The sequence below is a fragment of the Phoxinus phoxinus genome (assembly GCF_949152265.1).
Source record: "Phoxinus phoxinus genome assembly, chromosome: 7".
Taxonomy (NCBI): Eukaryota; Metazoa; Chordata; class Actinopteri; order Cypriniformes; family Leuciscidae; genus Phoxinus; species Phoxinus phoxinus.
In genome coordinates, this window is record NC_136882.1 from 40,467,533 (window position 1) to 40,489,275 (window position 21,743).

General features: G+C 43.0%; 1 protein-coding gene across 2 annotated transcripts in view; it reads right to left on the reverse strand.

Annotated features, from left to right (window-relative positions):
* Nucleotides 1-21,743, reverse strand: part of LOC307001263 (ras-related protein Rab-9A) — a 50,421-nt gene that overhangs the window by 5,970 nt on the left and 22,708 nt on the right. For both annotated transcript variants that reach the window (XM_079617527.1, XM_079617526.1), the window contains 3 exons: nt 2,757-2,831; nt 2,571-2,666; nt 1,955-2,223 (listed from right to left, as the gene is read on the reverse strand). In XM_079617527.1, the coding sequence (XP_079473653.1) occupies nt 1,955-2,223; nt 2,571-2,666; nt 2,757-2,831 (440 nt within the window). The remainder of the gene's footprint in view (nt 1-1,954; nt 2,224-2,570; nt 2,667-2,756; nt 2,832-21,743) is intronic.

Genomic DNA, 21,743 nt, shown 5'->3' on the forward strand with positions numbered 1-21,743 from the left:
CCATTCGGGACGAATCACAGGATTGGCTTGCGCGACTGTCACTCTCTGTCGCCATGACTACCGCCGCTATTACTGGCTCCGCCCACGTGCGCGCAGTCGCGCACCCGTTTTTAGGTGGGAGTGAATGGAATTAATGAGCTGTGTTTATTGAAGATTAAATACACTAGAGTCACTCGGTTTTTTATACTCTCTATTTCAGAGTACTTGCATTTTAATTATGCATTGGTATATAAAGACAGTTTAAACAAATTTGAATAAAAGTTTTTTTTAGACAATTCTGACCTACCCTACCTTTAAAGCCCTGTTTACAGATCGTATCTGATGAAATAGAACGGTTAAGATTAAAATTTGGACACATGCTCCTGTCCCGAGAATTTTAGTTTTATTTAGCGTTTGTGGACCTATTTTGCCAAACGCGTCACACCCAGATTCTTCCGTTGAGAGCTTGAATAATAGACACCAGTTGGTGGCGATAATGCACCTTTGCCGATTGCAAGCAAACCGCTGGCATTTCATTTAATACACAGAAGAAGAAGCGGCGGAGGAATAACGTACCTCACACAGCACATTCAATACAATCAATGGAGGTGGACAAACACTACGATAAAACCTGTTGGAAAGCATCTTTTTCAGCGATTTTTTTTGGGATCATATCAGTGAACACCCCTGACCACTCGGTGAGTTTCACGTCTTTGTAAACGAAAGTTTAATGTGTTTTAGGAAGGAATCTTCCAGTGGCCATAGACAACCATTGTGTGGGGGTGGGGGGGAAGCGAAATAAACCCAAAATTCTCGGGACTGGAACATGTGTCCAAATTTTAAACTTAACCGTTCTATTTCATCAGATACGATCTGTAAATAGGGCTTTAAGTGTAAAATACCGAACTTGTCCTTTAAGAATATTTCTAAATTGTGAAGCAAATGAATTCTATACAGATTTGAAATATTTCCAAATTGTGAAGCAAATAAATTCGAAATAGATTTGGAATATTTGTAAATTAAAATATAGCCCATTATATAGAAAAATATATATATATTTCCAATAAATTCTATATATATTTGGAATAATTCCAAATTGTGAAGAAAATGATTTCTATATATATATATTAAGAATATTTCTAAATTGTGAAGAAAATAAATTCTAGAATTCTATTTATATATTAAGAATATTTCTAAATTGTGAAGCAAATTAATTCTATACAGATTTGAAATATTTCCAAATTGTTTTTGGAAATTGGAAATTTGCAAATTGTTCCAAAAATTAGAAATAGATTTAAAATATTTCCAAATTGTGAAGAAAATAAATTATATAGATTTAAAATATTTCCAAATTGTGAAGAAAATAAATTATATAGATTTAAAATATTTCCAAATTGTGAAGCAAATAAATTCTATATATATATTAAGAATATCTCTAAATTGTGAAGCAAATAAATTCTATATATATTTTAAGAATATTTCTAAATTGTGAAGCAAATTAATTCTATACAGATTTGAAATATTTCCAAATTGTGAAGCAAATAAATTTGAAATAGATTTGGAATATTTGTAAATTAAAATATAGCCTATTATATAGAAAAATGTAATATTTCCAATAAATTCTATATATATTTGGAATAATTCCAAATTGTGAAGCAAATTAATTCTATATATATATATTAAGAATATTTCTAAATTGTGAAGCAAATAAATTATATATTCAGAACATTTCCAAATTGTGAAGCAAATTAATTCTATAATTCTATTTATATATTAAGAATATTTCTAAATTGTGAATTAAAGATTTTAAATATTTCTAAATTGTTGAGCAAATACTGTAAATTCTATTGAAATTCTAAAAGTTCTTTAAATAGTGTGTAGTATTTGAGCCTCCGTTGAAGCCGATTGTTTCCTCCACAGAATAAATAAAAAAATATTTCTTGCAACTTCAACTCGCTGCGTGACGCGCTCTCACCGCTTCGGGCCGGGTCCCGGTCTCGGTCCGGCTGATGCTGATCTTCTGGGATCTTCTCCAGCTGTGAGTGTGTGTGTGTCCTCTCTCCCACAGCGCAGACCCGCTGCTGTCCAGCTTGACCCGCAGGATGTTCTGCTGGCCCAGGACCAGCGAGTCGAACGTGAGGCAGAAGCTGCTGTGCCGCATGCGGTCGTCCAGCAGAAGCCTGACCCGGGACAGCTCACGGCGGAGGCCCACGGGGCCCTCGAGGGCCAGATAATACTCCCTCCCTACACACACACACACACGACAGGGCAAGAGCCAGGGTTACTGTGTGTGTGTGTGTGTGTGTGTGTGTGTGTGTGTGTGTGTGTGTAATACTCCCTCCCTACACACACACGACAGGGCGAGAGCCAGGGTTACTGTGTGTGTGTGTGTGTGTGTGTGTGTGTGTGTGTGTATATATATGTGTGTGCGTGTGTGTGTGTGTGTGTGTGTGTGTGTGTGTGTGTGTGTGTATGTGTGTGTGTGTGTGTGTGTGTGTGTGTGTGTGTGTGTGTGTGTATGTGTGTATGTTATTAATTACACTACAGATGGTTCATAATGAATCTGGAAACTGTGCGTTCTGATTCTGTACCGTTTTCATGATACTTGATGGTCCAGTCCAGATCATCTTCCTGGTCCTGAACCCACTCACACGCTCCACGGTCGAAGTCACAGTCCGTCAGGAATCCTGATCCAGAAAACACACTCAGCACTCACAGCTCATCTCAAGCTCACAACACAAGCGTGTGTGTGTGTAGAACATGCACGAGTCTCTTACTTTCCTTCAGCGGCGCTGCCTGGATCTCCTCCGGCTCTGACTCGGGATTATAAACCGGCTCAAACTCTTCTGGAACTGCACACACACACACACACACACACACACACACACACACACACACACACACACACACACACACACACACACACACACACACACACACACACACACACACGCGCGCGCACACACACACACACACACACACACACACACACACACACACACACACACACACAGTGTTAGTGTGTAAACTTCTAATCAATCAATCAATCAATCAATATTGCTGTTTGATCATTAAGAAGTGAGTTCTTCTCTATATCAGAGTCAGTGTGTCTGAACTCCTGAAACTCCTCCATTAGTCTCGAGTTTCCTCACAATATTCCTCATTATAATAATGCGCAGAATAAAGGGGCGGGGCCTGGTTGAGTTAGTTAGTAGTGTGTTAAACTGGCGGTTATGGTAAGGGGCGGGACATTTCCCAAACACACTCGAAGCGCTCGACCAATCACAACACACTGCTCCAGCCGACCAATCACAACACACTGCTCCAGCCGACCAATCACAACACACTGCTCCAGCCGACCAATCACAACACACTGCTCCAGCCGACCAATCACAACACACTGCTCCAGCGACCAATCACAACACACTGCTCCAGCCGACCAATCAGAGCATAGTGTGCTTTTCAGAAGGAGGGGCTTCATAGAGACAGGAAGTGAACAGAGCGTTACTGACAGACTGGGAAGAGAGGAGCCGCAACACTGGAGAATATGAGGAGAATATAGTAATCCTGCAAGCGGACACTTGTCTGCAGATTCTGGGTAATTGAGAGCGGCGGATGTTTGTCGGGGGAACAGCTGTTCGGATAATAAAAGGCTCGGGGTCTTTCCGCCGATCCTCCCTCTGGGGATGAGTGTGTGTGTCTCCGGCCTCATCTCTGACATTATCTGGGACTTCTGAGAATGTCCTTTTTTTGTTTTCTTTTACTGTAAATTATGTGGTAATTCATAGTTTTTACTTGCAAAATGCATAATTTTTTATACTATATACAGATGAAACTAGAAAAATGTGAATATGGTGCAAAAGTTCATTTATTTCAGTAATTCAACTTAAAAGGTGAAACTAATATATTATATAGACTCATTACATGCAAAGTGAGATATTTCAAGCCTTTATTTGTTATAATTTTGATGATTATGGACAGGCCCGGATTGGCTAATCGGGAGCACCGGGAGAATTCCCGGTGGGCCGGTCTGTTTTATTGGCCAGGAGGGCCGGTGTTGTCATGGCACTGGGTTGAATGCTTTCCCTATATAGGCTCCAGTCACAGCGCAGCCCTACTATTTTTAGGGCCCAAGCCTTGAAAAGGCGAAGGCCCTATTGTTTTCCTTCGGATTATTAGGGCCCAAGCCTTGAAAAGGCGAAGGCCCTATTGTTTTCCTTCGGATTATTATTATTATTATTAGGGCCCAAGCCTTGAAAAGGCGAAGGCCCTATTGTTTTCCTCCGGATTATTATTATTATTATTATTATTATTATTATTATTATTATTATTATTATTATTATTTTTCTTACGACTATTCGGGCACTTTTGGGTCTCTTAACGTGCTCAAAAACTCTTGAAACTTTGCACAAATGTCAGAACCCGCGGCCATTAGAGCCGGACTGAAGCTGGTACCCGGGCGTGGCAGGGGGGCTCGACAGCGCCCCCTGGAACGCGGTCCGAAAACTTGGTCCATAAATCAAACACGCTTGCGTGTAATAATATGAAACTCGGTACACTTATAGATCTCATCGGTTCATATATCCTTCGTGCTCTGACTTTTTACCCCAGCCCAACAGGAAGTCGGCTATTTGGCGTAGTTTAAAAAACACATGCAATGGAATTTAAAATACTCCTCCCAGAAAATTCAACCAATCACCACGAAACTCGGTGTGCATGAAGTCAAGACATGGAGGATGAAAAATTGCCAGGGGATTTTTGATATCTCGAACGGTTTGGCCGTGGCGAGGAAACGAATTTATGGCGAATATTGGAAACAGGAAGTGTGTTATAACATCCTCATACATTAATTGATCTTGATGAAACTTCAGCAGTGTATTCGCTGTAAGAGGCCGATCACATGGATGTGACTATTGTGAGTCAAAGTTATAGCGCCACCAACTGGCAGCAGGAAGTGTGTCACTTTCAAAATGCTTTAAAATCACCCTCTTATTTTTACCCGATTTGCTTCAAACTTTATGTGTATAATGTAAACACACGGCAGATGTAGACCTGTGAAAGGATTATTGATATCTTAAATACTGTTGCCATGGCAACGCAGCAAACTTTAATATTCTTTTTTAAAGTTTTTGAGACTCTTAGCATGCTTGAAATTGCATGAAACTCGACAGACACTTTACATTTAATGCCTAGTACACTTGTGCAAAGTTTCAGAAACGGGCGTGGTAAGGGGCTCAGTAGCGCCACCTTTAGTCAAAAATGGGGTATTAGTTTTACCTACAGTAACAAAAATCGGTATTTATATTTATCTCCCCGAGCCGGACAACTTTCTAATTTACAGTCATTAGCTCCGACCAACAGGAAGTCAGATATTTTGGTTTGAATGTGATTTGATGGGAATTTTGCCAGTCTCTCTCAGTGTCTGTGTGTGTGAGAGAGGAGGGGGGGCTTTATTTTAACCCTTTCTCTGCTGTGTGGGACTTCTCGGGCACTTTTGGGGCCCTTAACGTGCTCGAAAACTCTTGAAACTTTGCACACAGGTCAGAACCTGCGGCCATCAGGGCTGGGCTGAAGCTGGTACCCGGGCGTGGCAGGGGAGCTCAACAGCGCCCCCTTGAACGTGGTCCGAAAAACTTGGTCCATATATCAAACACGTTTGCATGTAATAATATGAAACTCGGTACACATATAGATTTAATCGGGCCGAACAACTTTCGTGCTCTAAGTTTTACGCCAGTCCAACAGGAAGTCGGCTATTATGGGCTGTATGAAAATGCATGCCCCTGGAATTTGATATACTCGTCCAAGAAAAATTATCCTATCGCCACCAAACTCGGTCAGCATGAAGTCAAGACATTGAGGACGCTAAATTGCGGACGGATTTTTGATATCTCGAACGGTTTGGCCGTGGCGAGGAAACGAAGTTATGGCGAGAAAAGAAAAACACAATGTGTTATAACGTCTTCATACATTTATTGATCTTGATGAAACTTCAGCAGTGTGTTTGTTGTAAGAGGGCGATCACATGGATGTGACTATTGTGAGTAAAAGTTATAGCGCCACCAACTGGCAGCAGGAAGTGTGTTACTTTCAAGATACTTTTGACTAAAGTGGGTGGGTTATTTTTACCTACAGTCACAAAACTCGGTCTGTATATTGTGCTTATCGATCCGGACAACTTTCTCATTTACAGTCATTAGCTCCGACCAACAGGAAGTCAGATATTTTGGTTTGAATGTGGTTTTGTCTCTCTCTGACAGAGTTCCCCCTGCCATTCTCTGTGTGTGTGTGTGTGTGTGTGTGTGTGGGGAGGGAGGGAGGGAGGGAGGGCACACACACAGACAGCCCCCCCCTTTTCTGTGTGTGTTTGGAGGGGAGCAGAAAGACTCACACTGATGCAAGCTCTAAAGCAGACTTCTTCTCGACAGTCAAAGCGGGGTTACGTTATTGCCCGTCGTGCACAGGAACCCGAAAGGCAACGGGGTGGCGGCTTTTTATTTATATATATATATATATATATATATATATATATATAAATAAATATAGCTGCAAGCAGCGATGGAGGGCCCAAGCCGGTGGCAGCGCCAGCCCGGTGCCTTTAGTGTAACTAAAGGCACCAGGGTGGCGGTGCCACCGGCTTGGGCCCGTAATCGCTGCTTGCAGCTATATTTATTTATATATATATATATATATATATATATATATATATTTATTATTATTATTATTAGGGCCCAAGCCTTGAAAAGGCGAAGGCCCTATTGTTTTCCTCCGGATTATTAGGGCCCAAGCCTTGAAAAGGCGAAGGCCCTATTGTTTTCCTTCGGATTATTATTATTATTATTATTATTATTATTATTATTATTATTATTATTATTATTTTTCTTACGACTATTCGGGCACTTTTGGGTCTCTTAACATGCTCAAAAACTCTTGAAACTTTGCACATGGGTCAGAACCCGCGGCCATTAGAGCCGGACTGAAGCTGGTACCCGGGCGTGGCAGGGGAGCTCGACAGCGCCCCCTGGAACGGGGTCCGAAAACTTGGTCCATAAATCAAACACGCTTGCGTGGAATAATATGAAACTCGGTACACTTATAGATCTCATCGGTTCATATATCCTTCATGCTCTGACTTTTTACCCCAGCCCAACAGGAAGTCGGCTATTTGGCGTAGTTTAAAAAACACATGCAATGGAATTTAAAATACTCCTCCTAGACAATTCAAACAATCACCACGAAACTCGGTGTGCATGAAGTCAAGACATTGAGGATGAAAAATTGCCAGGGGATTTTTGATATCTCGAACGGTTTGGCCGTGGTGAGGAAACGAATTTATGGCGAATATTGGAAACAGGAAGTGTGTTATAACATCCTCATACATTAATTGATCTTGATGAAACTTCAGCAGTGTGTTCGTTGTAAGAGGCCGATCACATGGATGTGACTATTGTGAGTCAAAGTTATAGCGCCACCAACTGGCAGCAGGAAGTGTGTCACTTTCAAAATGCTTTGAATTCACCGTCTTATTTTTACCCGATTTGCTTCAAACTTTATGTGTATAATGTAAACACACGGCAGATGTAGACCTGTGAAAGAATTATTGATATCTTAAATACTGTTGCCATGGCAACGCTTTAAACTTTTATATTCTTTTTGGGTGCATTTGAGGCTCTTAACATGCTTCAAATTGCATGAAACTCAACATACATATCAGATTTATTAGGTACTAGGCATGTGTGAAGTTTCAGAAACGGGCGCGGTGGAGGGGCTCAGTAGCGCCACCTTTAGTCAAAAATGGGGTATTAGTTTTACCTACAGTAACAAAAATCGGTATTTATATTTATCTCCCCGAGCCGGACAACTTTCTAATTTACAGTCATTAGCTCCGACCAACAGGAAGTCAGATATTTTGGTTTGAATGTGATTTGATGGGAATTTTGCCAGTCTCTCTCAGTGTCTGTGTGTGTGAGAGAGGAGAGGGGCTTTATTTTAACCCTTTCTCTGCTGTGTGGGACTTCTCGGGCACTTTTGGGGCCCTTAACGTGCTCGAAAACTCTTGAAACTTTGCACACAGGTCAGAACCTGCGGCCATCAGGGCTGGGCTGAAGCTGGTACCCGGGCGTGGCAGGGGAGCTCAACAGCGCCCCCTTGAACGTGGTCCGAAAAACTTGGTCCATATATCAAACACGTTTGCATGTAATAATATGAAACTCGGTACACATATAGATTTAATCGGGCCGAACAACTTTCGTGCTCTAAGTTTTGCGCCAGTCCAACAGGAAGTCGGCTATTATGGGCTGTATGAAAATGCATGCCCCTGGAATTTGATATACTCCTCCAAGAAAAATTATCCTATCGCCACCAAACTCGGTCAGCATGAAGTAAAGACATTGAGGACGCTAAATTGCGGACGGATTTTTGATATCTCGAACGGTTTGGCCGTGGCGAGGAAACGAAGTTATGGCGAGAAAAGAAAAACACAATGTGTTATAACGTCTTCATACATTTATTGATCTTGTTGAAACTTCAGCAGTGTGTTTGTTGTAAGAGGGCGATCACATGGATGTGACTATTGTGAGTCAAAGTTATAGCGCCACCAACTGGCAGCAGGAAGTGTGTTACTTTCAAGATACTTTTGACTAAAGTGGGTAGGTTATTTTTACCTACAGTCACAAAACTCGGTCTGTATATTGTGCTTATCGATCCGGACAACTTTCTCATTTACAGTCATTAGCTCCGACCAACAGGAAGTCAGATATTTTGGTTTGAATGTGGTTTTGTCTCTCTCTGACAGAGTTCCCCCTGCCATTCTCTGTGTGTGTGTGTGTGTGTGTGTGTGTGTGGGGAGGGAGGGAGGGAGGGAGGGCACACACACAGACAGCCCCCCCCTTTTCTGTGTGTGTTTGGAGGGGAGCAGAAAGACTCACACTAGAGTGCGGATCGGGCCGAATTTTTCAGTCCGAGCCCGGCCCGCGTCCGACAGAGCAGTAACCGAACCCGACCCGAGCCCGACAGGCATAAAGATATTTATGTTCGAGCCCGACCCGAGCCCGACAGTTAAAATCCCATTTTTTTCTCATACTAATGACAATTGTACGTTTGTTTGTGTGGAAAGCCCGCTTTTATTAAGCAACTGTAGGAAGGCAATCGGAAATGTCAACAGGACAAGCGCATCAGCGCGCGGAGCAACAAGCGCTCTTAACACCTGGCGCGCGCACATTATGCACGCGTTTCGTTGTCACAGCTACATAAACAAATGTCCGCACACAGGAAGACGGATGTTATGGTAATATTTTACATGTATTTTAATCACAAAAACGAACGTTTGCATCAAGTGAAAGCATCAGGCACATCGGCTACCTACATAAGCTGTTTTAAATTTAAAATGTTCAATGTCTTATCGCGCTGATGTGACCGAGCCCGACCCGAACCCGAACATCATTTCTAAATATCTGTCCGAACCCGGCCCGGCCCGTCGGGTACCGGCGGGTCCCGTCGGGCTCGGGTCGGGTATCCATCCTCTAACTCACACTGATGCAAGCTCTAAAGCAGACTTCTTCTCGACAGTCAAAGCGGGGTTACGTTATTGCCCGTTGTGCACAGGAACCCGAAAGGCAACGGGGGTGGCGGCTTTTTATATATATATATATATATATATATATATATATATATATATATATATATATAAATATAGCTGCAAGCAGCGATGGAGGGCCCAAGCCGGTGGCAGCGCCAGCCCGGTGCCTTTAGTGTAACTAAAGGCACCAGGGTGGCGGTGCCACCGGCTTGGGCCCGTAATCGCTGCTTGCAGCTATATTTATATATATATATATATATATATATATATATATATTTATTTATTATTATTATATTACTACCTTTTGGGCACTTTTGGGGGCCTTAACGTGCTCAAAAACTCTTGAAACTTTGCACAAATGTCAGAACCCGCGGCCATTAGAGCCGGACTGAAGCTGGGACCCGGGCGTGGCAGGGGGGCTCGACAGCGCCCCCTGGAACGCGGTCCGAAAACTTGGTCCATAAATCAAACACGCTTGCGTGTAATAATATGAAACTCGGTACACTTATAGATCTCATCGGTTCATATATCCTTCGTGCTCTGACTTTTTACCCCAGCCCAACAGGAAGTCGGCTATTTGGCGTAGTTTAAAAAACACATGCAATGGAATTTAAAATACTCCTCCTAGACGATTCAACCAATCACCACGAAACTCGGTGTGCATGAAGTCAAGACATGGAGGATGAAAAATTGCGAGGGGATTTTTGATATCTCGAACGGTTTGGCCGTGGCGAGGAAACGAATTTATGGCGAATATTGGAAACAGGAAGTGTGTTATAACATCCTCATACATTAATTGATCTTGATGAAACTTCAGCAGTGTGTTCGTTGTAAGAGGCCGATCACATGGATGTGACTATTGTGAGTCAAAGTTATAGCGCCACCAACTGGCAGCAGGAAGTGTGTCACTTTCAAAATGCTTTGAATTCACCCTCTTATTTTTACCCGATTTGCTTCAAACTTTATGTGTATAATGTAAACACACGGCAGATGTAGACCTGTGAAAGAATTATTGATATCTTAAATACTGTTGCCATGGCAACGCTTTAAACTGTTATATTCTTTTTGGGTGCATTTGAGGCTCTTAACATGCTTCAAATTGCATGAAACTCAACATGCATATCAGATTTATTAGGTACTAGGTATGTGTGAAGTTTCAGAAACGGGCGCGGTGGAGGGGCTCAGTAGCGCCACCTTTAGTCAAAAATGGGGTATTAGTTTTACCTACAGTAACAAAAATCGGTATCTATATTTATCTCCCCGAGCCGGACAACTTTCTAATTTACAGTCATTAGCTCCGACCAACAGGAAGTCAGATATTTTGGTTTGAATGTGATTTGATGGGAATTTTGCCAGTCTCTCTCAGTGTCTGTGTGTGTGAGAGAGGAGGGGGGCTTTATTTTAACCCTTTCTCTGCTGTGTGGGACTTCTCGGGCACTTTTGGGGCCCTTAACGTGCTCGAAAACTCTTGAAACTTTGCACACAGGTCAGAACCTGCGGCCATCAGGGCTGGGCTGAAGCTGGTACCCGGGCGTGGCAGGGGAGCTCAACAGCGCCCCCTTGAACGTGGTCCGAAAAACTTGGTCCATATATCAAACACGTTTGCATGTAATAATATGAAACTCGGTACACATATAGATTTAATCGGGCCGAACAACTTTCGTGCTCTAAGTTTTACGCCAGTCCAACAGGAAGTCGGCTATTATGGGCTGTATGAAAATGCATGCCCCTGGAATTTGATATACTCGTCCAAGAAAAATTATCCTATCGCCACCAAACTCGGTCAGCATGAAGTCAAGACATTGAGGACGGTAAATTGCGGACGGATTTTTGATATCTCGAACGGTTTGGCCGTGGCGAGGAAACGAAGTTATGGCGAGAAAAGAAAAACACAATGTGTTATAACGTCTTCATACATTTATTGATCTTGATGAAACTTCAGCAGTGTGTTTGTTGTAAGAGGGCGATCACATGGATGTGACTATTGTGAGTCAAAGTTATAGCGCCACCAACTGGCAGCAGGAAGTGTGTTACTTTCAAGATACTTTTGACTAAAGTGGGTGGGTTATTTTTACCTACAGTCACAAAACTCGGTATGTAAATTGTGCTTATCGATCCGGACAACTTTCTCATTTACAGTCATTAACTCCGACCAACAGGAAGTCAGATATTTTGGTTTGAATGTGGTTTTGTCTCTCTCTGACAGAGTTCCCCCTGCCATTCTCTGTGTGTGTGTGTGTGTGTGTGTGTGTGTGGGGAGGGAGGGAGGGCACACACACAGACAGCCCCCCCCCTTTTCTGTGTGTGTTTGGAGGGGAGCAGAAAGACTCACACTGATGCAAGCTCTAAAGCAGACTTCTTCTCGACAGTCAAAGCGGGGTTACGTTATTGCCCGTCGTGCACAGGAACCCGAAAGGCAACGGGGTGGCGGCTTTTTATATATATATAAATAAATATAGCTGCAAGCAGCGATTACGGGCCCAAGCCGGTGGCAGCGCCAGCCCGGTGCCTTTAGTGTAACTAAAGGCACCAGGGTGGCGGTGCCACCGGCTTGGGCCCGTAATCGCTGCTTGCAGCTATATTTATTATTATTTTTCTTACGACTATTCGGGCACTTTTGGGGGCCTTAACGTGCTCAAAAACTCTTGAAACTTTGCACACGGGTCAGAACCCGCGGCCATTAGAGCCGGACTAAAGCTGGTACCCGGGCGTGGCAGGGGGGCTCGACAGCGCCCCCTGGAACGGGGTCCAAAAACTTGGTCCATAAATCAAACACGCTTGCATGAAATAATATGAAACTCGGTACACTTATAGATCTCACCGGTTCATATATCCTTCATGCTCTGACTTTTTACCCCAGCCCAACAGGAAGTCGGCTATTTGGGGTAGTTAGAAAAACGCATTCAATGGAATTTAAAATACTCCTCCTAGACGATTCAACCAATCACCACGAAACTCGGTGTGCATGAAGTCAAGACATGGAGGATGATAAATTGCGAGGGGATTTTTGATATCTCGAACGGTTTGGCCGTGGCGAGGAAACGAATTTATGGCGAATATTGAAAACAGGAAGTGTGTTATAACATCCTCATACATTAATTGATCTGGATGAAACTTCAGCAGTGTGTTCGTTGTAAGAGGCCGATCACATGGATGTGACTATTGTGAGTCAAAGTTATAGCGCCACCAACTGGCAGCAGGAAGTGTGTCACTTTCAAAATGCTTTGAATTCACCCTCTTATTTTTACCCGATTTGCTTCAAACTTCATCTGTATAATGTAAACACACGACAGATGTAGACCTGGGAAAGGATTATTGATATCTTTAATACTGTCGCCATGGCAACGCTTTAAACTTTTATATTCTTTTTGGATGCATTTGAGGCTCTTAACATGCTTCAAATTGCATGAAACTCAACATGCATTTGACATTTATTGTGTAATAGACATGTGCGAAGTTTCAGAAATGGGCGTGGTAAGGGGCTCAGTAGCGCCACCTTTAGTCAAAAATGGGGTATTAGTTTTACCTACAGTAACCAAACTCGGTACGTATATTCTTCTCTTCGATCCGGACAACTTTCTAATTTACAGTCATTAGCTCCGACCAACAGGAAGTCAGATATTTTGGTTTGAATGTGTACTTTTCGGAGCATTTTCCCTCTGCCCCTCTGCGTCTCTGTGTGTGTGTGTGAGAGGAGGGGGGCTAGTTTAGTTTAACCCTTTCTCTGCTGTGTGCAAAATCTCTGGCATTTTTGAGGGCCTTAACATGCTCGAAAACTCTTGAAATTTTGCACACAGGTCAGAACCCGCGGCCATCAGGGCCAGGCTGAAGCTGGTACCCGGAAGTGGCAGGGGGGCTCGACAGCGCCCCCTGGAATGGGATTCGAACACTTGTCCGTATATCAAAAACGCTTGCATGTAATAATATGAAACTCGGTACACATATAGATCTCATCGGGCCGAACAACTTTCGTGCTCTAAGTTTTACGCCAGTCCAACAGGAAGTCGGCTATTATGGGTTGTATGAAAACGCATGTCCCTGGAATTTTATTAACTCCTCCTAGAAAAATGATCCTATCGCCACCAAACTCGGTCAGCATGAAGTCAAGACATTGAGGATACTAAATTGTGGACGGATTTTTGATATCTCGAACGGTTTGGCCGTGGCGAGGAAACGAAATTATGGTGAGAAAAGAGAAACACGATGTGTTATAACGTCTTCATACATTAATTGATCTTGATGAAACTTCAGTAGCGTGTTTGTTGTAAGAGGCCGATCACATGGATATAACTAATGTGAGTCAAAGTTATAGCGCCACCAACTGGCAGCAGGAAGTGTATTACTTTTGACAAAAGTGGGGGGGTTAGTTTTACCTACAGTCACAAAACTTGGTATGCATATTGTGCACATCGAGCCGGACAACTTTCTAATTTACAGTCATTAGCTCCGACCAACAGGAAGTCAGATATTTTGGTTTGAATGTGATTTGATGGGAATTTTGCCAGTCTCTCTCAGTGTCTGTGTGTGTGAGAGAGGAGGGGGGCTTTATTTTAACCCTTTCTCTGCTGTGTGGGACTTCTTGGGCACTTTTGGGGCCCTTAACGTGCTCGAAAACTCTTGAAACTTTGCACACAGGTCAGAACCTGCGGCCGTCAGGGCCGGCCTGAAGCTGGTACCCGGGCGTGGCAGGGGAGCTCAACAGCGCCCCCTTGAACGTGGTCCGAAAACTTGGTCCATATATCAAACACGTTTGCATGTAATAATATGAAACTCGGTACACATATAGATTTAATCGGGCCGAACAACTTTCGTGCTCTAAGTTTTACGCCAGTCCAACAGGAAGTCGGCTATTATGGGTTGTTTAAAAAATGAATCCCCCCGGAATTTTATATACTCATCCTAAAAAATTCTTTCGATCGCCACCAAACTCAGTCAACATGAAGTCAAGACATGGAGGATGCTAAATTGCGGACGGATTTTTGATATCTCGAACGGTTTGGCCGTGGCGAGGAAACGAATTTATGGCGAGAAAAGAGAAACACGATGTGTTATAACGTCTTCATACATTAACTGATCTTGATGAAACTTCAGTAGTGTGTTTTTTGTAAGAGGCCGATCACATGGATGTAACTAATGTGAGTCAAAGTTATAGCGCCACCAACTGGCAGCAGGAAGTGTGTTACTTTCAAGATGCTTTTGACTAAAGTGGGGGGGTTATTTTTACCTACAGTCACAAAACTCGGTATGTATTTTGTGCACATCGAGCCGGACAACTTTCTCATTTACAGTCATTAGCTCCGACCAACAGGAAGTCAGATATTTTGGTTTGAATGTGGTTTTGTCTCTCTCCGACAGAGTTCCCCCTGCCATTCTGTGTGTGTGTGTGTGCGTGCGTGTGTCTGTCTGTCTGTCTGACACCCCCCCCCCCGTGTGTGTCTGTGTGGGGAGGGGAGGGAGGGCACACACACAGACAGCCCCCCTGTCTCTGTGTGTGTGGGGAGGGGGGGCAGAAAGACTCTTTTAAAAATAGGTATATTGTGCCATCTTGTTTTATACTATGTATACATGTGTTTTTTCTTTTAAACAAGTGTTTTAAAGTACAGTAATTTCAATGAATATATATACCACACTTCATATTAATTTTTGGTCTTGTGTACTTACAATGGCTGCTGATTTCATGTGTCCGTTAAGTCCATGAGACTGTAGGGTGTCTAATTTTTCATTTTAGGTTTCAGAAGGGTGCTCACACATACTTTGTGGTTGATATGTGCCCACGATGTGTACTTTTGCAGATCCCACACTGATGCAAGCTCTAAAGCAGACTTCTTCTCGACAGTCAAAGCGGAGTTACGTTATTGCCCGTAATGCACAGGAACCATAAAAGCACCGGGGTGGCGGTTTTTTATATATATATATATATATATATATATATATATATATATATATATATATTATATATATATAAATAAATATAGCTGCAAGCAGCGATGGAGGGCCCAAGCCGGTGGCACCGCCACCTCGGTGCCTTTAGTGCAACTAAAGGCACCGGGGTGGCGGTGCCACCGGCTTGGGCCCGTAATCGCTGCTTGCAGCTATATTTATTATTATTATTATTATTATTATTATTTTTCTTACGACTATTCGGGCACTTTTGGGTCTCTTAACGTGCTCAAAAACTCTTGAAACTTTGCACAAATGTCAGAACCTGCGGCCATTAGAGCCGGACTGAAGCTGGTACCCGGGCGTGGCAGGGGGGCTCGACAGCGCCCCCTGGAACGCGGTCCGAAAACTTGGTCCATAAATCAAACACGCTTGCGTGTAATAATATGAAACTCGGTACACTTATAGATCTCATCGGTTCATATATCCTTCGTGCTCTGACTTTTTACCCCAGCCCAACAGGAAGTCGGCTATTTGGCGTAGTTTAAAAAACACATGCAATGGAATTTAAAATACTCCTCCTAGAAAATTCAACCAATCACCACGAAACTCGGTGTGCATGAAGTCAAGACATGGAGGATGAAAAATTGCCAGGGGATTTTTGATATCTCGAACGGTTTGGCCGTGGCGAGGAAACGAATTTATGGCGAATATTGGAAACAGGAAGTGTGTTATAACATCCTCATACATTAATTGATCTGGATGAAACTTCAGCAGTGTGTTCGCTGTAAGAGGCCGATCACATGGATGTGACTATTGTGAGTCAAAGTTATAGCGCCACCAACTGGCAGCAGGAAGTGTGTCACTTTCAAAATGCTTTAAAATCACCCTCTTATTTTTACCCGATTTGCTTCAAACTTCATCTGTATAATGTAAACACACGGCAGATGTGGACCTGTGAAAGGATTATTGATATCTTAAATACTGTTGCCATGGCAACGCATCAAACTTTAATATTCTTTTTTAAAGTTTTTGAGACTCTTAACATGCTTGAAATTGCATGAAACTCGACAGACACTTTACATTTATTGCCTAGTACACTTGTGCAAAGTTTCAGAAACGGGCGTGGTAAGGGGCTCAGTAGCGCCACCTTTAGTCAAAAATGGGGTATTAGTTTTACCTACAGTAACAAAAATCGGTATTTATATTTATCTCCCCGAGCCGGACAACTTTCTAATTTACAGTCATTAGCTCCGACCAACAGGAAGTCAGATATTTTGGTTTGAATGTGATTTGATGGGAATTTTGCCAGTCTCTCTCAGTGTCTGTGTGTGTGAGAGAGGAGAGGGGCTTTATTTTAACCCTTTCTCTGCTGTGTGGGACTTCTTGGGCACTTATGGGGCCCTTAACGTGCTCGAAAACTCTTGAAACTTTGCACACAGGTCAGAACCTGCGGCCATCAGGGCCGGGCTGAAGCTGGTACCCGGGCGTGGCAGGGGGGCTCAACAGCGCCCCCTTTAACGGGGTCCGAAAACTTGGTCCATATATCAAACTGAATATTGCATGAATTAGTATGAAACTCGGTACACATATAGATCTCATCGGGCCGAACAACTTTTGTGCTCTAAGTTTTACGCCAGCCCAACAGGAAGTCGGTTATTATGGGTTGTATGAAAACGCACGCCCCTGGAATTTGATATACTCCTCCAAGAAATTTAATTTGATCTTCACCAAACTCGGTCAGCATGAAGTCAAGACATTGAGGATGCTAAATTGCGGACGGATTTTTGATATCTCGAACGGTTTGGCCGTGGCGAGGAAACAAATTTATGGCGAGAAAAGAGAAACACGATGTGTTATAACGTCTTCATACATTAATTGATCTTGATGAAACTTCAGCATTGTGCTCGCTGTAAGAGGCCCATCACATGGATGTAACTAATGTGAGTCAAAGTTATAGCGCCACCAACTGGCAGCAAGAAGTGTGTTACTTTCAAGATGCTTTTGACAAAAGTGGGGGGTTAGTTTTACCTACAGTAACAAAACTTGGTATGTATATTGTGCACATCGAGCCGGACAACTTTCCAATTTACAGTCATTAGCTCTGACCAACAGGAAGTCAGATATTTTGGTTTGAATGTGGTTTTGTCTCTCTCTGCCTCTCTCTGCCAGAGTTCCCCCTGCCATTCTGTGTGTGTGTGAGTGAGTATGTGTGTGTGTGTGGAGAGGGGAGGGCACACACACAGACACCCCCCCCCCCTTCCCCATTGTGTGTGTCTGTGTGGGGAGGGGAGGGAGGGCACACACACAGACAGACCCCCTGTCTGTGTGTGTGGGGAGGGGGGCAGAAAGACTCTATTAAAAATAGGTATATTGTGCCATCTAGTGTTTTATACTATATGTGTTTTTTTCTTTTAAACAAGTGTTTTAAAGTACAGTAATTTCAATGAATATATATACCACACTTCATAGGAATTTTCGGTGTTGTGTACTTACAATGGCTGCTGATTTCATGTGTCCATTAAGTCCATGAGACTGTAGGGTGTCTAATTTTTCATTTTAGGTTTCAGAAGGGTGCTCACGCATACTTTGTGGTTGATATGTGCCCTCGATGCGCACTTTTGCAGAACCCACACTGATGCAAGCTCTAAAGCAGACTTCTTCTCGACAGTCAAAGCGGAGTTACGTTATTGCCCGTTGTGCACAGGAACCCTAAAGGCACCGGGGTGGCGTTTTTATATATATATATATATATATATATATATATATATATATATATATATATATATATATAAATAAATATAGCTGCAAGCAGCGATGGAGGGCCCAAGCCGGTGGCACCGCCACCTCGGTGCCTTTAGTGCAACTAAAGGCACCGGGGTGGCGGTGCCACCGGCTTGGGCCCGTAATCGCTGCTTGCAGCTATATTTATTTATATATATATATATATATATATATATATATATATATATATATATTTATTATTATTATTATTATTATTATTATTTTTCTTACGACTATTCGGGCACTTTTGGGTCTCTTAACGTGCTCAAAAACTCTTGAAACTTTGCACAAATGTCAGAACCCGCGGCCATTAGAGCCGGACTGAAGCTGGTACCCGGGCGTGGCAGGGGGGCTCGACAGCGCCCCCTGGAACGCGGTCCGAAAACTTGGTCCATAAATCAAACACGCTTGCGTGGAATAATATGAAACTCGGTACACTTATAGATCTCATCGGTTCATATATCCTTCGTGCTCTGACTTTTTACCCCAGCCCAACAGGAAGTCGGCTATTTGGCGTAGTTTAAAAAACACATGCAATGGAATTTAAAATACTCCTCCTAGAAAATTCAACCAATCACCACGAAACTCGGTGTGCATGAAGTCAAGACATGGAGGATGAAAAATTGCCAGGGGATTTTTGATATCTCGAACGGTTTGGCCGTGGCGAGGAAACGAATTTATGGCGAATATTGGAAACAGGAAGTGTGTTATAACATCCTCATACATTAATTGATCTGGATGAAACTTCAGCAGTGTGTTCGCTGTAAGAGGCCGATCACATGGATGTGACTATTGTGAGTCAAAGTTATAGCGCCACCAACTGGCAGCAGGAAGTGTGTCACTTTCAAAATGCTTTAAAATCACCCTCTTATTTTTACCCGATTTGCTTCAAACTTTATGTGTATAATGTAAACACACGGCAGATGTAGACCTGTGAAAGGATTATTGATATCTTAAATACTGTTGCCATGGCAACGCAGCAAACTTTAATATTCTTTTTTATAGTTTTTGAGACTCTTAACATGCTTGAAATTGCATGAAACTCGACAGACACTTTACATTTATTGCCTAGTACACTTGTGCAAAGTTTCAGAAACGGGCGTGGTAAGGGGCTCAGTAGCGCCACCTTTAGTCAAAAATGGGGTATTAGTTTTACCTACAGTAACATATATCGGTATTTATATTTATCTCCCCGAGCCGGACAATTTTCTAATTTACAGTCATTAGCTCCGACCAACAGGAAGTCAGATATTTTGGTTTGAATGTGATTTGATGGGAATTTTGCCAGTCTCTCTCAGTGTCTGTGTGTGTGAGAGAGGAGGGGGGCTTTATTTTAACCCTTTCTCTGCTGTGTGGGACTTCTTGGGCACTTATGGGGCCCTTAACGTGCTCGAAAACTCTTGAAACTTTGCACACAGGTCAGAACCCGCGGCCATCAGGGCCGGACTGAAGCTGGTATCCGGGCGTGGCAGGGGAGCTCAACAGCGCCCCCTTGAACGTGGTCCGAAAACTTGGTCCATATATCAAACACGTTTGCATGTAATAATATGAAACTTGGTACACATATAGATCTCATCGGGCCGAACAACTTTCGTGCTCTAAGTTTTACGCCAGTCCAACAGGAAGTCGGCTATTATGGGTTGTTTAAAAACGAATCCCCCTGGAATTTTATATACTCCTCCTAGAAAATTCTTTCGATCGCCACCAAACTCAGTCAACATGAAGTCAAGACATGGAGGATGCTAAATTGCGGACGGATTTTTGATATCTCGAACGGTTTGGCCGTGGCGAGGAAACGAATTTATGGCGAGAAAAGAGAAACACGATGTGTTATAACGTCTTCATACATTAACTGATCTTGATGAAACTTCAGTAGTGTGTTTTTTGTAAGAGGCCGATCACATGGATGTAACTAATGTGAGTCAAAGTTATAGCGCCACCAACTGGCAGCAGGAAGTGTGTTACTTTCAAGATGCTTTTGACTAAAGTGGGGGGGTTATTTTTACCTACAGTCACAAAACTCGGTATGTATATTGTGCTTATCGAGCCGGACAACTTTCTCATTTACAGTCATTAGCTCCGACCAACAGGAAGTCAGATATTTTGGTTTGAATGTGGTTTTGTCTCTCTCCGACAGAGTTCCCCCTGCCATTCTGTGTGTGTGTGTGTGCGTGTGTCTGTCTGTCTGTCTGTCTGACAGACACCCCCCCCCATGTGTGTGTCTGTGTGGGTAGGGGAGGGAGGGCACACACACAGACAGCCCCCCTGTCTCTGTGTGTGTGGGGAGGGGGGCAGAAAGACTCTATTAAAAATAGGTATATTGTGCCATCTAGTGTTTTATACTATGTATACATGTGTTTTTTCTTTTAAACAAGTGTTTTAAAGTACAGTAATTTCAATGAATATATATACCACACTTCATATGAATTTTTGGTCTTGTGTACTTACAATGGCTGCTGATTTCATGTGTCCGTTACCGTTAAGTCCATGAGACTGTAGGGTGTCTAATTTTTCATTTTAGGTTTCAGAAGGGTGCTCACACATACTTTGTGGTTGATATGTGCCCTCGATGCGCACTTTTGCAGAACCCACACTGATGCAAGCTCTAAAGCAGACTTCTTCTCGACAGTCAAAGCGGAGTTACGTTATTGTCCGTCGTGCACAGGAACCCTAAAGGCACCGGGGTGGCGGATTTTATATATATATATATATATATATATATATATAAATAAATATAGCTGCAAGCAGCGATGGAGGGCCCAAGCCGGTGGCACCGCCACCTCGGTGCCTTTAGTGCAACTAAAGGCACCGGGGTGGCGGTGCCACCGGCTTGGGCCCGTAATCGCTGCTTGCAGCTATATTTTTATTATTATTTTCTCGCAGCCCCACAAAAAACAAGTCCGTTGTTAGAGATGTGCGAACAAAAAATAAGAGATACTAAACATGGATAATAGGCGCATTGGCGGCGCTGAAAAGGCCAGAATAATAAAAAATCTCTAGAAACTCAAGCGGCCAAAAAGCCTACGAGTCAGGGCCGTACCCACCATTGAGGTCTCCGAGGTCCGGACCTCTGTAGCCTAATTTTTGAGTGTAAAGTTGTATAAAGTTGTGAAATAATTGCCTAATATTAACTCTAATTTGGTGCTGTAATGATTCGCATATCGCAACGATAACGGACCTCATCATCTGAGCTGCTTTCGTCGGCAATGGCAAAATGTTTGAGATGTCCGATCAAAGCAAGCGTGATTTATGTTCACAGAAGCGCGATCCGCGGCCGCGCGCGAATCCTAGCTCGCCGCTTCTCGAGATAAGATGCAGTGGCTAAACTAAACAGCTGTTTTACGATAGAAGTTTTAAACGACCGATATAAATAATCAGTTTGCAAAAACTGTATCAATCAAAGCTCAGCTTCGGGAAGAGGAGATTTACAGGTAAAGATAAAGAGATTGAAGAAGAACGAGAGAAGGAGATGGAGATGAGAGAGGAAATCAGGTAGAGGAATAGCCTATTGCATACTGTGCTC